Source organism: Glycine soja, chromosome 8, assembly GCF_004193775.1.
Source record: "Glycine soja cultivar W05 chromosome 8, ASM419377v2, whole genome shotgun sequence".
NCBI classification, from domain to species: Eukaryota; Viridiplantae; Streptophyta; class Magnoliopsida; order Fabales; family Fabaceae; genus Glycine; species Glycine soja.
Genome location: NC_041009.1, coordinates 20,566,553 through 20,582,175, shown reverse-complemented (window position 1 = coordinate 20,582,175; position 15,623 = coordinate 20,566,553). Strand labels below are relative to the sequence as shown.

The window sequence follows — 15,623 nt, the reverse complement described above, 5'->3', positions numbered from 1 at the left end:
TCATCCACTACAGATTGGGCTTTCAAAACATAGGCAACTATGTCATGATCAATTTGTTTAAGAGTGGCCAATTTCTGAGCAACATCATACAATTGTTGAATGTCATTAGCAAAAACACTTTGTGCCTTTTTCTAGAAAGAATAACAAGTTTTGAAGGCTCTGAAATTTGTCAATATAGTTGGCTCAACAAACTGCCACAAGAGAGCACAAAGTTGATAATCAAGTTTCTTTCACTGCTTGTGTTTGTCTTCTAAAATCTTTTTTGAGGATTGCTCTAGATGTTCATGATAACCTTGGCCAAGAAACCAAAGTTCAACAGAGGTGTTGTACGACCAGAATACTTATTTACTCCCTCTTCCAAATTGGTATTACTTGTTTTTATATGGGAGTGGTCTTACCAGCAAATGCACCAGGTCGCTAAGTAAAAATAATTAAAATGGAATGAACTAAGTATCAAACACAGGGAACTTGTTCATTTAGCAAAGTTTTGTTAAGGAAGCAGGCATTTGCAAATAGAAATTAATGATTATGAATTAAAGCAAAAGTATGTTCTATCTTAAGTAAAAGCAATAAATGAGAACAAGTGTGAAAACAGATATCTAAAGGCGTTGGGTCCTCCTACTAAGTAAGTTGATGCAATTAAAGATGTTTTTCTAATTAAAGATGTTCTTGTGTTCTATGCTAAGGACAAAAATACCAAACACCGATTCCTCCAGAGTTTGGACTAATTTAAATCAAACTTTGTTCGCAGATCCCTCTTGTTGAACTTAGCTTAATTTAAACAGCATTATACTCACAACATAATAAAGAAAACTAAAACCCTGTACACTATCCCTAGCAATGCAGTTATTTAGTCCCTACTCTATCAAGTTCTAAGGAAACAATACATTTCCAAATGCTAAAGTCCCTAACAGCACACATAAATGGGTGATCAAGCCACAAGCATGCATACAATAAGCATAGATAGAAGCAGTGAACACATAAAACAACCTTAATTAGATATGAAAAAGAGTTTACATCAACTACTCAGTAAGAATCACTAACTGAGGGTTTTAGCCTTTCATGGTAAGGAAGCTCCTTTTACACTGAAGAAGAGGAATCAAGAGAAATTGCTTGCTTACAAAGGAGTAGGGATGTCTCCTCCACCTCTAGGAATCTCACAATCTCTCAAAAACTCACTAATCTCCCTAAAAGATGAAAACTTGGCCCCTTGCTCCGCTCTATGCTCTTTAAAATTCACACTCTTCAGGCCTCACCGTAGTGTAAAGTTCTCTTTTTGGCTCTCTGGCCCTCTTTAATTCTGTGCAAATCAGGCTTAAAAAGGGCTTCCTGATCTCGACATCACGCTTAGCGCCATTCTTGCACTTAGCGCGAGTAAGTGAATTTGAGCTTAGCGCTAATCTCACGCTAAGCCTAGAAAGCGACAGACAACTCGCTTAGCGAGCTGATAATGCGCTAAGCGCGTGCTTGCGGAGCAATTGTCTTTCCAGATTCCCTTTTACTCGCTAAGTGCGCTGGTGTTGGGCTTAGCCATTGATGCGCGCTAAGCGCATAGAGCTCGCTTAGCACGATGACTACTTTGGCACTTCTTCAAAATAGCTCCTTTTTGCCTGAAATTAAAGAAAATTTAACATTAATTCAATGTAAAGAGGCTTCTACTGAGCAGAGATCAAAACAAAGCAATTTTATTTACAATCCTACCAAAAAGAACCATAAATTGGGAGATTTATATACATTTTGGAAAACTTTTCTATACAAAAGTTAGTCGTAAACGATGACTAACAAGAGGCTGACCATGCTAAATAATTTTCTCCATTGAATTTTTTCTAAAGTGATTGTTGGTGTTCCAGAGATAGAGAAGGCATGACCATCAGTTTTTTGAGAGTCTGAAGCCATTTTTGTGGAGGCGCGTGGATAGGATTCTGGTGACGTGACTTTGGTGGCTGGCCGATTGACAATTTCTGAGTGGTTATCCGGCGGCGGTGGATAGTGGGCAGGTTGGTGGAAAAGACTTTTGGATATTTAGGTTGTTGTTTGGACAAAGGGACAAAGACAGGACTTTAGGTTCTGCTAACCAGATGTAGAAACTTTTAAAGAACAAACAAGGTGGCTCTAGATACCATATTGAAGAGACTAAAGGTTGTGAAATGCTTAAGTGTTTAACCCACTCAGGTGATCTATATTTATATAGACTTAGGAAGTAAATAGAATGTGAAATTTACAAGAATATTAATGATGTTCTAATACCTATGTACATGCATGTGAATTCCTAGATACATGAATATGTGACTAACTAGGTACATTAATAACTATTCTTTGTTGGAACAATTACCCATACAATGTGTGTAATTCCAACAGAACATAAATATGGTGAAAATTGTATGGAAAGTGAGTCTCGTTAGGAATTAGATAACTAAAAAATCTAATCATTTTTTCAATTGCTCATGACACTCTATTTTTACACAATTTTCACCATGTTTATTGCCCTTTTGTTTTTAACATTAGTTGGTTTCTATAGTTTTCATGTAAGTGAATATAATGGAATAAGTTTCACGTCTTAAATGAATTAGAAAAAGGTTAAAAATTGTGCCCAAAATTTAAAATGATAATAAGCTTTTGGAAATGATTAACATGTCTTTTAATAAATAAGAGGTTCAATTTTTATTCTTTGTCGTTAAGTTGTTTATGACGTGACTAAGAAAGTGTTTTGTCAACACTTTTACATGTAAGTATGCATGTACATCATGTGTTATGTTTTTTTTCATTCTTTTCATGTATGTATATCACATTTTATATGTAATTTTCAATACAATCTTTATTTATCAATTTAATATTTGTTAAGTTTTTTTTTATGTGTATTAAATCGTTTTGTTAGCACACACACTTGGTAGTGCGCATGTTAGTCATGTGTCATTTTTTTTTCAATTTTTTCAGTTATGTACAACAGGTGTCAAATTTTATTTTAATGAATTTGCTATTAGTCCATTTAATATTTGTTTTTAAGTTTTTTATTATGTGATTGATAAAGTGTTTTGTCAGCACTCTCTTACCTGTAAGTGTGCATGTATGTCACATGTAATTTTATTTTTAATAATTTCTTAGGCCAAAATATAAGAATATTACTTGACTTATTTTTTGTTTTTAATTTTTTTTTTTCTAATTTTTAAAAATTCTTAGATGGCTGCCTATTCGTCTAATTAATGACACATCAGTCCTTTAAAAAAACTTATCATTTTTTATTTTCAGCCACAACTTTGAATCTTTTTTTTTATTGATATAAGATGTAAAATTTATCTCATTATATTCTTCTACATGAAAAGTATGAGAACGAACTAATTTTCATAGCAAAAAGGAGCATAGACATGTTGAAAATTGTATGAAAAAGAATCTCGTTAACAACATGAAAATTATGTGTATCAGTCGTCATATTTCATTTTTAATAATTTATTTGCTAATTTAATATTTATTGAGTTTTTTATGATCTGAGTATTAAATTATTTTGTCGGCACACCAACGTGTTAGTGTGCATGTTATTTACGTGTCATGTATTTTTTCAATTTTTCCACGTCACAAACTAAAAAAGCAATCTAAAATCCCAAGTTACTTTACCCAAATTTCCATTATATACCTTTGTTGTTACTATTCCATTTCATCCTCTCTAAATCAGACCTTATTTCACTTTGGGCGCACTTATGCAATGAGTATGAAGTTTTCGTCTTCATCAGTCTGGTCATGCAAGGAGATTGGATATGGAGATGATGGGGTGATTTTCACAACTAGTAGCAATGCAAAATATCCAGAAAAAATGTTTCACATAAGCCCTAATTGTAAAGTGTGTACTTTTTTCATCTCTAGTCTTTGTGATATCGTGATATCCTTTTTTATATGTCTGAATTTCTTGAATATTATTATTAAAACTATGAAGTTTACCCAAAAAAAATTTCTTTGACTTACTTGAATTTCAAAAGTTAAACTTAATTGAAAGAAGACGGAGGCTATAGTGAGAGATTTGACATGTGTCTCATAGTAGAAAACATGTTTCACAATGTTAGATCTATTAATTTTTACATTTATGATTCAAGTTTTTCTTTTTATCTTTGACTTTTGTTATCCATTTTTTCCCAATTTGTCCTTGCCACCCAATCTCCTTTCACCCCCTAAGGCCCACTTTCTTCCTCTACACCTATGGTAAGGCCTTTCTCCTTTCTAACAAGGACCTACTATCCAACTAAAAATAATCTATCATCATCTCTAAGGCCTTTCTCCTTTTTGACAAGGACCTACTCTCCAACTCCAAAAAATGTCTCATCATCTCCAACAAAAAATGCACTTTTGAGTTTTAGATCTAAAAAAAAAACTTTCTTATTCATTTGTGACTTACTTGTTTGGAAACCATATGGCTGGATCTCCGTTGTTAATTGTTTGACGAGGGTTTGGATTCGCTTAGTTGGAGTTTGGAAGCCACAAATGTTGTTGAATGTTTAGATGCGCTTCATTGGGTGTTTGGATGGGGTAGGTGGGATGTAATTTGTTATGAATTTGGGTTGCACAAGGAGAGGTAGCTGTGGTGATCTTGGTTAGTCTCGCATCAATCAGAGATTTGTATCTAGGGAGTCCCAAACATTGCTTTAACCCTTCGATAGGAATAATAATGTGAGATTGATGGTTGAGGAAAATTTGTCATGCATGGCTTATGCGATAAACTCGACGTGTCACTAGAGAGGGAAGGAGAAGGTTTGGAAAATAGAAGTATAGGGGATCAAGAAAATGGTAAATCGGGAAAGAAAGGGAGAAAAAAAATTCAACCGTCGTTTTATTTATATGTGTGTGTGTGTGATACATTGCATTACCACTTTGTTAGTTTTGGTTGATTTAGGAATGAATGAATTGGAAAAGATTCAAAAAAGGATGAAAATGAGAACTTTTGGTAGTTTGGTTGACATGAAAATAGAAGAACAAATAACTTGTGTAGATCCCACCAAAATTTCTTTTCTCCCTTTTGGTTGTGAAATGCATTATGAAAAACAATAAATGACACATCCTATTTATAAGTGACACGTTACTTTTACCATTTATATATATTCCTTTTAAAATTAAAAACATTTTTTAACATAACTAAATTTTATTATTATGTTAAGAAAAAAATTTATAGTAAAATTTAGATATCATTTTTTATTTATTTTTGTGGACACCTCTTCCGGTGTAGTCTAGTACTCGATTCTATCTCGAACAAAATTATCCTGGAAGAAGAATATTTGTGGAAAACAAAAAATAATAATTAAACTCTATTAATATAACCTTTTTTTTGTAATTTCCTACCATTTTACAAAAATTAAAAACTTGACATTTACCAAGAAGACTCTAGAGAAGCCAGAAAAGAAAACACATTTGGTCTTGATAAGAGAAATAGCATGCAGAAACAAAAAGTCATGCTGAGAGATCCAAGTAGTACACGGATCAGCAAGTAACTTCAACGACACAACACGAAGCTCAGATCTTTGATTCGTGTGTTCCACCCTTCCAATCATGTTACAATAACCTAACACCTAATACTAACTTGTCTTATAATACTTACAAGGAACACCTTGATTAAGGATACGCCATTTATATGTTACTATAAAAAGTTTGGGTCCTCTAATTTGGAACTTTCTACGTACGTTATTATTTGTAAAATTTAAGATAAACTTAATTGGAACGGCATGTAAATGGCACGTTAAATTGGGTAAGCGAGAAGTTTCACCTTTCCCCCAATTCTATATATAATTGTTAATGTTGATGCTTCTTCTTCTCTCTTTATCATTTTTCATTGTTATGAATTCTTATCACATCTTAATTGATTGTTTTTGCTCTTAATCTTTTTCAATGGAGGCTGAGGTTTTAAGAGCTACCATGTCACCACCACCTTTTCCTCTGTCTGGTTCTTCAACAAAAACTCACAGGGCTTGCTTTCCCTTCAACCCCATCTCATGGAATGGCAAAACATTGGGTCTTTCTCTTCAGGCATTTCCCCCATCATCCTCTGGGTGAGTACTCTTTTATCAAACTAGTTGGCTTGTGAAAATTTATTGTGCATTTGAAAAGCTTTTATTTAGAAGTTTTGATGTGTGACTTAGTCATGTTGTTTGAAACACAGAGATAGTTGGATAGTTAAAAAAAAAAACAAATGTAGGTTCGATCTTTTATATTAAAAAAAAAAATAATTAATATTTATCGATAAAAAAATTATTGTTAGGAACATTTATGCCTGAGGAATGCCAGAGTTTATGGTTGCTATTTTACATCATAGCTGCCCTCGCGGCATGAAAAGGAAAAGAAAAAGAAAACATTTTTTGTTTATTAAATATTAGAGGGTAAGCAATTGCCCTGCAATTTAGCTCGTTGCATAGTCAGAACTATTAAATCTGGTAGCAATCAATATATAGGTCGCTGTTATGCTCAGTTTCATTTCTTTGTCGGGTATCATCGTGTGATTCTCTTTGTCAAATGATACAATCTTATGACAACAGTACTAGATAATCAATAGAATGTTGTACATCCATGTTTCTTGAATTTCTCCAATTATTTATACAAGACAAAATTCATAATTTGGTTCTTCAACTCTACTTTTTTTAATTTTAATCCTCTAACTTTTTTTTTCATTTTGGTCCTATATTATTTTTTTATGTTTCAATTTGTTTCTATTTTTCTGTAAAAAATTATTTCTATTTTGTCAACTATAGTGATTTTTGAACTACCATAAATTATGGGTGTTTTTTTTATTGCCACAATAAACAAATTGGACCAAATTGAAAGAAAAAAAAAAGAAAAAAATCAAAATAGACTTTGTGTATACTATATAGAAAGGGTTATATATAGTGGGATGAGGTGTTTTTCAAGGCGTGGGAGTCTGTGAATAAGAATTAAGCAAGTAGAAGTATCATTTATTCATTTTATTATATTTCATGCTAGCAATTCTTAACTATCTAAACTACTTCAATAAATTCTCATCCTCACTATGTAGCTTATACTAGTAATTAGTAAAGCCTAGTTTTCCTACACCATCTTTTCATCCCTAAGTCAGTATGTGCTTAATTTGTTGTTTCTGTGAAGGATTTCCTCGCTTTTTTGCCTTCCAAGTTTTTGTCTGTCAAATTTTAAAATTAGCTTATTTCTTCCATGCAGACATGTGCCATCAGAGAAAAGTGATGATGGAAGTGAAAACCTGACCCTTGAAAGTATAAGACGTAGTTTAATTCGTCAAGAGGATAGCATAATCTATAGCCTTTTGAAGAGAGCACAACATTTATACAATGCAAAAACATACGACCCTGAAGACTTCTCCATGGATGGATTTCATGGCTCGTTGGTTGAATACTTGGTCAGGGAAAGTGAGAAGCTTCATGCAAAGGTATGGAACAAGGGTGAGATAATGATAAAATGAAAAACACTATTGAGAAGAAAAGGAATCTAGTGAAAATGTTAAGTGCCAAAATATTGATATATTGATGTTGTTTTCCTGACTTGGTTTCCACTGCACTGAAGGTTGGCAGATACATGTGCCCTGATGAGCATCCTTTCTTTCCTCATGACCTACCTGAATCAATGTTACCTTGTCATTACGCTCAGGTAAGTAATATGCCTTAAGTAACACTATTAAATCATGGTTGTTTTCTTTAAGTGGATTTTAATTTGCCATGGAGATTGTTACATTTGCATGGACAAAACTATGCTTCCATGTTGGTATAACAAAATAATTCTTCTAAGATTGCACATCAATTAAAAATGTGATCAATGTAGTCCTTACAAGGTTCGACAAGTCTTAGTTTACAAGTTGATTTTATAGGGTTGAGTTAGTCCTTTGATCTATGTTTCAAGACGATGTTAGAGTCTATGTTAGATCCATTATTGGGGTCTCTTACCTTTTCTTTCTCACTTCATGGATAAAGTTACTTTCAATGATCTTTTTCCAAAGTATTCCAATTTTATTTCTACGTACCTTGTTAGTATAATTCCCTTTCATTATATATTTTGAAACTGAATGGAAGCTAAAAGGTAATATGTATAAAGAAAGGTAATTTTAAAAAAGAAGTTTCTTTAAATTAATGACTTTAAGGGAGCACGAAGAGAGCCTTTGAATTTAATTTGAAATGACAATGTTCTCTTCTGTTTTCAATTATAGCAGAACAAAAGCATATTTTAGAGAAAGAAATAATTGAATACCAAGCATGCAAATCCCTTTTGAGATTTGTAGTTTGTGAGACCATTTTTACCCGACACACATTAATAGTAAAATGAGGAATGAAAGAAAAATCAGTCTGCTGATTTCTTCAACAAGAACAATTTAGTCCGGTTTCATAAATTCATAGTGACATGTACATTATTAAATATGAAAGTATATTTTATTAGTTAACAGATTCCATTAATTGATTTATTATCTATTTACAAGCTTTCTCGCTTTGTTACATGTTTAATGGTGGTTTGAGCTGTTGCTAAATCTTTATATGGTAATTGATTCTTAACTAAATCTTTGTGTAATGCGCAAATAGGTATTGCATCATAATGCGGATTCAATTAATATAAATGATCAAGTCTGGATGATGTATTTTGGAGATCTTATCCCAAGATTAGCCAAGGAAGGAGATGATGGCCATTATGAATCCACTTCTATTTGTGATATAATGTGCTTGCAGGTACACCTTCTTAGTTAATTAGCTTTTACTAAACTAGTAACAAAACAGTGTTCTCCAATCTTTCTCATTCAAATTTACCAATTGAAACTTGAAAGGTTGATTTCCCTCCCTCCAAGTTTTGAGATTGTAACCGCAATCATTGGCCAATTCATAGCTTCCAAACTCTTGTTACATTGCTGGAAACTTCTGATTCTTGTGATTGCAGGCTCTCTCAAAGAGGATTCATTATGGAAAATTTGTAGCTGAGGCAAAATTTCAAGCAAATCCGGATAACTATAAAGATGCCATTTTAGCCCAGGTACAAAATACATGTGGTAGAGCGAGACTTGTATGCAATTCTTGTTATTTTTCTAGGGAAATTTCGTATTACCTTTCTGCTGACATCAAAATAGATAGAGTATGTACTAATTTCATTTCTATGCATTATTAGTGTAAATAATTTTTTAAATTCTAAAAGTCATCAAATTTATCATGTGTCAGTTAGTAATAATCATTCTTGGGCCATACTATTTTTCAGACCATGTATAAATATTATGGCTTACTGTAAAATAGTACTTATTTTATGTACATAAGTTTGAGTTTGTAACCATTGGTGCATAATTTTCCAATAGTGGAGAGACATCTTTGTGGTGCCATTTGCATTTTAATTCTGCATGTTAGATTTGCACTGAATTAACTACATATTGTCACATTGATTTTGCAGGACAAGGATAGGTTGATGGATATGCTAACATATCCGAAAGTTGAAGAGGAAAACATGATAAGAGTAGAGGAAAAGGCCAAAAAATTTGGCCTAGTAGTGGATTTAAATGCAAAGAAGCCTCGAGCTGAGCCACTGTACATAATAAATCCAAGTGTGGTTTCAGATCTGTATGGCCATTGGGTCATGCCATTGACAAAGGAAGTGCAAGTTGCATATTTATTGAGGAGGCTGGACTAAACATATAGTAAGAGTTCTTGGTTATGTTGGTGGTAGAGAACCAATAATTCATGTATATAAATAAAGCTTAGACTGAGTAATAATGTCTTTGAATGGACTTGAATTTGATAGAAATTAACAAACACCGTTTTCTTTCTTTGGATGATGTCTTTTATATCCTAAGGATTTGCAATTTGCAAAGGAGCATGTTGGGGTTGTGTTCTTATAACATAGTTTGTCTTTGAACATCTTTTTCTGTGTTATTTTTATTGTAAATTTCGTTCATTGAAGATTTTCCCGATGTTGGTTGTTCTTGTTCCGAATCAACTCAACAAGTTTTTTAGATTCTTAAATCTTTTTACGAAGGGCCTGAGAGGAAGTTATATCTATTGAAGGGTGCTGGAGATCGCTAGCAATACTGGCCAGGATTAGTTTCTTTCAAAGCAGCCTTTCGAGACTGAGTTTCTGGCCAGGAACTGAACTTAGAATTGAGGGCATTTTTTGAGGGGAAAAAAGTATATTAATAAAATAAATAAATAAGAAAGTATAAATATGTAATAACTTAAAAAGAGATGTTTATAAATTGTTGCTGAAATGATTAAGGTCGGCCCATTTGTGTTGGTATATTGTTTGATATTATTATGAATAATTAAGATTAAATAGTATAATATAAGTTATGTGATACTTTTAAGGGATTATATGATTTTTTAAAAACTTTTAAATTTCTTACTCTAATATATATATATATATATATATATATATATATATATATATATATATATATATATATATATATATATATTCTTTCATTTTTAAATTATTTATCATTTTGAAATTTGTAATTTATTTTTGAAAAATTAAAAATCATTAATTGTATTAAAACTAAATATTTAAAAAAAATATTTAATTTTCTTTGAAAGGTATATCTGATCTTAAATTATAAATAATTTAAAATAGAGTACACGTTTCTTTTCTTCTTTTTTTACAACATACGTATCTTAAACAAGGATTGAAACAACCAAAAATTGCTCAAGAGAAAATACGTAAGTTAGTAAGTTACGTACCATGTTAATTATTGTAAATCATTTTCGTGTACATGGAAAGAAAGCTGTTAGTAAGATTATTGATGACGATTAGTCAATGATAACATAACATATCATTCGGAGGAATGATTTAACAATTTCCCTTGGGTACGGATTTCAATAACCCACAATCAAATCCTATGAAACTTTTGTATAATGAAGTTTATATTTTAAAAACAAAGATGATTATGAAAGCATATATATAAACTTGGTTAAACTATTCGTGTGATCTTTATTTTAAGTTTTAATCTTTATATATATAAAAAAAAACTGTAAACTCTAGTCTCTAATTTATATTTGCGACAATTTGTCATCACTAGAAAAGGTTTTCTCTAGTATTCTCAACGGGATGAAAACTTACCTTTTATATATGTAGTGTAGAGACTAATACTCTAATAGCATGTTTAGTTTCATGTTTTGGACGTGATTTTTAGAAGTTAATAGTTATAATTTTTACATCTCAAACAAAATTTCTCTATTTTCAATTTCAAAATATCCTATAAAACTTACAAATTTTTTTATATAAAAACTAAATCTTAAAATAGAAACAATTTTTAAAATTCAAGTGAATAATTTAACCGATAATTTTGGTGTGTTGACGAGGTAGGGTTGAGTCTCACGCCGGATACTGAGTGAGTGCTGAAAGTCTCGGATAAGGACAGTGCCAATTGGCAACTTGCTTGGATGTTGGAAGCACGTCTATATGTATTATTGCTGCCAAATATTGCCAATTGTGGATCAATTAGCAAGCCAGTGGTATGGTATTAATTTCACCAACTCACCAAACTCAACTTGCACTTACGAAACAGTATCGCATTTAAGGAGCAAAAGTACAACAAATAATGCTCACACGCTTGTTGACCCAATCCCTCTATCCTTCTCTCCCATCTCCATGCATCCAACTAAACAAAAAAAAAATAAACCAAACAAGAAAACATTGTTAATTCCACCCAGTTGTGTGGAACTTGATCAAATTTTCAAGTGGTATAGATTGTTTATATATGTATACAAACTCAACTTTATTATTTATTATTGTAATTATAATGCTTACAACGAGTGTAAATTAATTAAGACTGTAGCAACTTTATTATTTTAATTAAAAGTAACACCACTACTAGAAAAAAAAAAAGGTTTTCAACATTAGTTCTTGAGCACATTTCATTATGATTTCCAAACCTTCTTTGAAGTCGTCCTTGTAAAAAATGTTTATTTTCCACATCGATTTTTCAACCATCTTCATATGTCATTTTCTAAGAGTTTTCGTCGGAAGCTGTCTTAGAATGTTACATTTCTAAGAAAAATTCACAAAAATTTAAAATTGTAACTTTTGTAAAAAATATAAAAAATTTTCAAGAAAATATGATGATCACAAAATCATGAAAGCTAGCTCAACTGGCTTGTATGAAACAAGAAAAACTATTTCAATATATCTTAATGAACTAATTGAGATGCTTAAGGCTTCATTGAAGCCAGTGAAGCTTCAAAAAGTCATAGATAATTCAAAACATTGCGATGGAAAATTGGCAAATTTGGCAATTCAAAGATATATTAATGACACAAAGTAAAGCAGTAGAATTATCACCGTCTGGAAGATAACCTAAGTTGAATGCCACAAGCCTATGCAGAATATTAAGAAGCAAGCTTTAAATGTTCAGGAAATTGTATACATAGCAACTCACCATGATATGTAGTTTTATAATAATAAATACATAAATATTCAGGGTTACAACTAATATTGATAATCTTTTGGATCAATGTAATGTTTAAGTAGACACTAAACTGATGGTGTTAGGCTTGTAAATCAACATTCAAAATTACTATTTTTTTCTAGTTTTGTATTCATATCCAATTGATGGAAACGTGGAAAAATAATAATTTAACATAAAATTCTTGGGATCTTTTCTTTGAAAATTGTTTTGGTAGTATCTTGTATTCCTGTATGGTTATTGCAATCCACTGATCTAATAAGAATGACACAATCAATCATTAGTCAACAATAATATATAACTAGCTCCATATGGACCTTATCAAATGTGAGTTTACCAACCTAAATCTATAATCAAATCAGCCTTTAAAGCCTGGCCATGAAAGTGGAATGGCATGATATGAAGATTTTATATTAATTCATTGTAAATTTTGAGACATATCTATTTAGCCTTGAATAAGATGCATGCAGATGAGACCAAGTTGGCATAAAGACCGAAGGTATAATTCTATTTTCAATAAATCTATTAAATGAAGAATATAATTAAATTAAGAGTATACCCCAATCTTAGTCTCCAACATGATAAGCATCAATCACTTTAGTTCCAAACTTTACACAATCCCTGACTTTGCTAAAGGTCATTTATTTGAGTCCTTTTCTCCCCTTTATTTTCCACTGTCACTTCATATAAATAAAGAACTAAGTGAATGATGTTTTGCAAAGTTAGGGACAACAACAATAATTTTATAAATTCAAGGACTAAAGTGATAAATGCTCACAATTTCAGAGACTAAGATGAGGGTTTACTAATGAAATTAACTGCACCAGTTATTTATTATCATTAGCTTCTAAACACAAAGTAGAAACAGGGGAATGAGATTAAGGGAACATCAAGCAAGTACCTAACTGAAGCATTCCTTGGAACACCATTCTCCATTTTACTGTGGCAGAAATTGAAGAGCTTGGCAAGTTGTTTCTGCATGTATTTTGAAATTATTGTTGGGGACATGAAAGTTCTTAGTTGTTGTCAAATTAACTGGACATGAAAGTTCTTAGTTGTTGTCAAATTAACTACAACAAAACTAAAAGGCTCGAGGCCAGTTCAAGTGCCAAGACTAGGATCGAGTATTATCCTACTAACTTTGTCTATGGCTATGTAACATAGACTATTTTATATAATATTTTCACCAATTAAAAGTTGAAACTAATTGCTCAATTATAGTCCTGATCTCATTGGGATTAAGTAATTCTTCCAACAAGGGTGAAGTGTTATCTAAAGCATCTTTTTTAATGTCCAATGCATATACACAACCATTATGAGAATCATCAGAAACCAAATTAAGCATTGCTAAGGTGTCAAAACCATTGCCACAAGTGGCATCAATGACAGTGTCTCATTTCTAGACAACATGTTTCCACACCCTGGTAGGAACAAGAAATGTAGCTATTATTAAGGCTAAATCTATATAGATAAATATGAGAATAATAAAAAGTAGCAGGCCAGCCAAATAGAGTTCTGTAACAACCTTGGAATATGTTTAATTTTAACTCAATCGAAGAACCTTTTATAAGCATGGAAACTGAAATGGATATATAACAGAGGCCATCTAAATTATATAGCAAAGAGAATTTTGCCACAAATAAGAATTTTAGACTACAGAAAGTTAAATTGCTCAGCATTTAGTGGCTCTGTGTGATACAAATGCAGCATAAGATCAATTCCAAGTCCAACAATTGCTTAAATAATCATAATCAATCATATACAATGTAATTTTCTAGTATCACGCTCTCGTAAAACATCCGCTTATGCATATATACCTTCAAATTAAAAAAAGAAAATTATTTATACGATTATTTGTGACAACAAATAAAGCTGACATAATAGTTAGAGATTAGCATATCAACCATGGTTGAGAGAGAAAAAACAACATGTACAAAAATCTGAAATTTTAATCTGTCCCTTTATTAGAAGAAACAATAACAACTCAAAATTGAAAACTTAGAGGCAACAAACATGTGAGTGCATTTTTTTTGTAGAGAATCAAAAGCAGAACACTCAGCCACTGAGGCCTTAAGAACATAGGTCATGGACAACAAAACTGACTTGTCACTAACCTGAAAATTGGAAAAACCAAGCAGAAATTTTGAAAACAGAAGCATTTTAATTTTCAATGAGTACATGCATGTGAGCAATGTCAGTTGCCCTCTTCTTCCCAAAGAGATAAGACACCAAAACATCCTCCAACCCTAGAATATTTATTCTTCATGATTATTAGAAGCATCAATAGCAGGCTCCGTGAGAATCCTTGCCTGAGAAAACAACCCATCAATTCTGTGAATTTTGCAAACACGGGCTAAAACATTTCAATAGTGTAAAATTAATAGCAGGATACAAAATTGATTTACACCGCCAGGGAATGACCATGAAACTCCGATTATAAAATCAATTATGCAAACACTGGCTAAAACATTTCAATAGTTAGAGGGTTAGGGTTTTGTGATTGTTGAGAACGAGGTAGCCTGTCCAAAATCAGCGATCTTGAGGAGGCCGAGTTCGGAAATTAAGAGATTAGAAGGTTTCAAATCTCGGTGGAAGACCATGTGGCGGTGAGCGGCGTCGAGGCCGAAGAGAATCTAAATCACCGCCGGTGGGGAGCGGCGACGGCGTCCTCGTCTTGGCGCCAAAAGTACTCGTGCAAAACGACGACGTTTGAGTCAGAAACACAAAGATGTCATTGTTTTAGCGTCCTAAAAGGTTATTTTTGTAGTAGTACACTCAAATTGTCTACAACTGATCATAAGCCAGTATCAAAGATAAAAATGTTCACATTAAAATTAAGAGTTTTACTCTTAACAAAAAAACATATTTTTTTTTCTTTTTGCCATTTAATTATATACCGGAACAAGATTTATACTAGTTTTCTACTATACAATTTAGTGATATATAATATTAAGATTAAATTAATAAATTAAAATTTATTCAATTTTATCTTATATAATTCTGTAAAAAAAATGAACTGAGTGAAGAAGAAAATAAACGTGTCCTAAAAATTTTGGACACCTTAAAGGAGAATCAAACAGTGCATTTGGGGTGCCAATTACTAGTATCATTTTGCTGACAGTGCGTGATAGTGAACTGAAATTTAATGAGGTTTTAATTTTTAGCCCACTTGTGGTGTTTTATTGAGGACCACTGTACTCGTTGGTCCCTTTGGCTGGCATTCATTTGTATTTATTGCTACTTTAAT

The 15,623-nt window shown here is 32.0% G+C and overlaps 1 protein-coding gene and 1 long non-coding RNA gene across 2 annotated transcripts; one reads left to right on the top strand and one right to left on the bottom strand.

Moving 5' to 3' along the window:
• The first annotated feature begins 3,642 nt into the window (after positions 1 to 3,642).
• On the top strand, positions 3,643 to 9,873 carry LOC114423840 (chorismate mutase 1, chloroplastic-like). Its single transcript, XM_028390739.1, has 7 exons — positions 3,643 to 3,832; positions 5,869 to 6,023; positions 7,162 to 7,387; positions 7,522 to 7,605; positions 8,526 to 8,669; positions 8,875 to 8,967; positions 9,373 to 9,873. Exons 1-7 carry the CDS (start codon positions 3,698 to 3,700, stop codon positions 9,607 to 9,609), a joined length of 1,074 nt encoding a protein of 357 aa, XP_028246540.1. The 5' UTR covers positions 3,643 to 3,697; the 3' UTR covers positions 9,610 to 9,873.
• A 1,484-nt stretch (positions 9,874 to 11,357) lies between these two features.
• On the bottom strand, positions 11,358 to 15,186 carry LOC114422969. Its single transcript, XR_003668772.1, has 3 exons — positions 14,491 to 15,186; positions 13,278 to 13,351; positions 11,358 to 11,572 (listed from the first exon to the last, which is right to left on the bottom strand). It is a non-coding gene; the product is annotated as an uncharacterized LOC114422969 (long non-coding RNA).
• Positions 15,187 to 15,623: the final 437 nt, after the last annotated feature.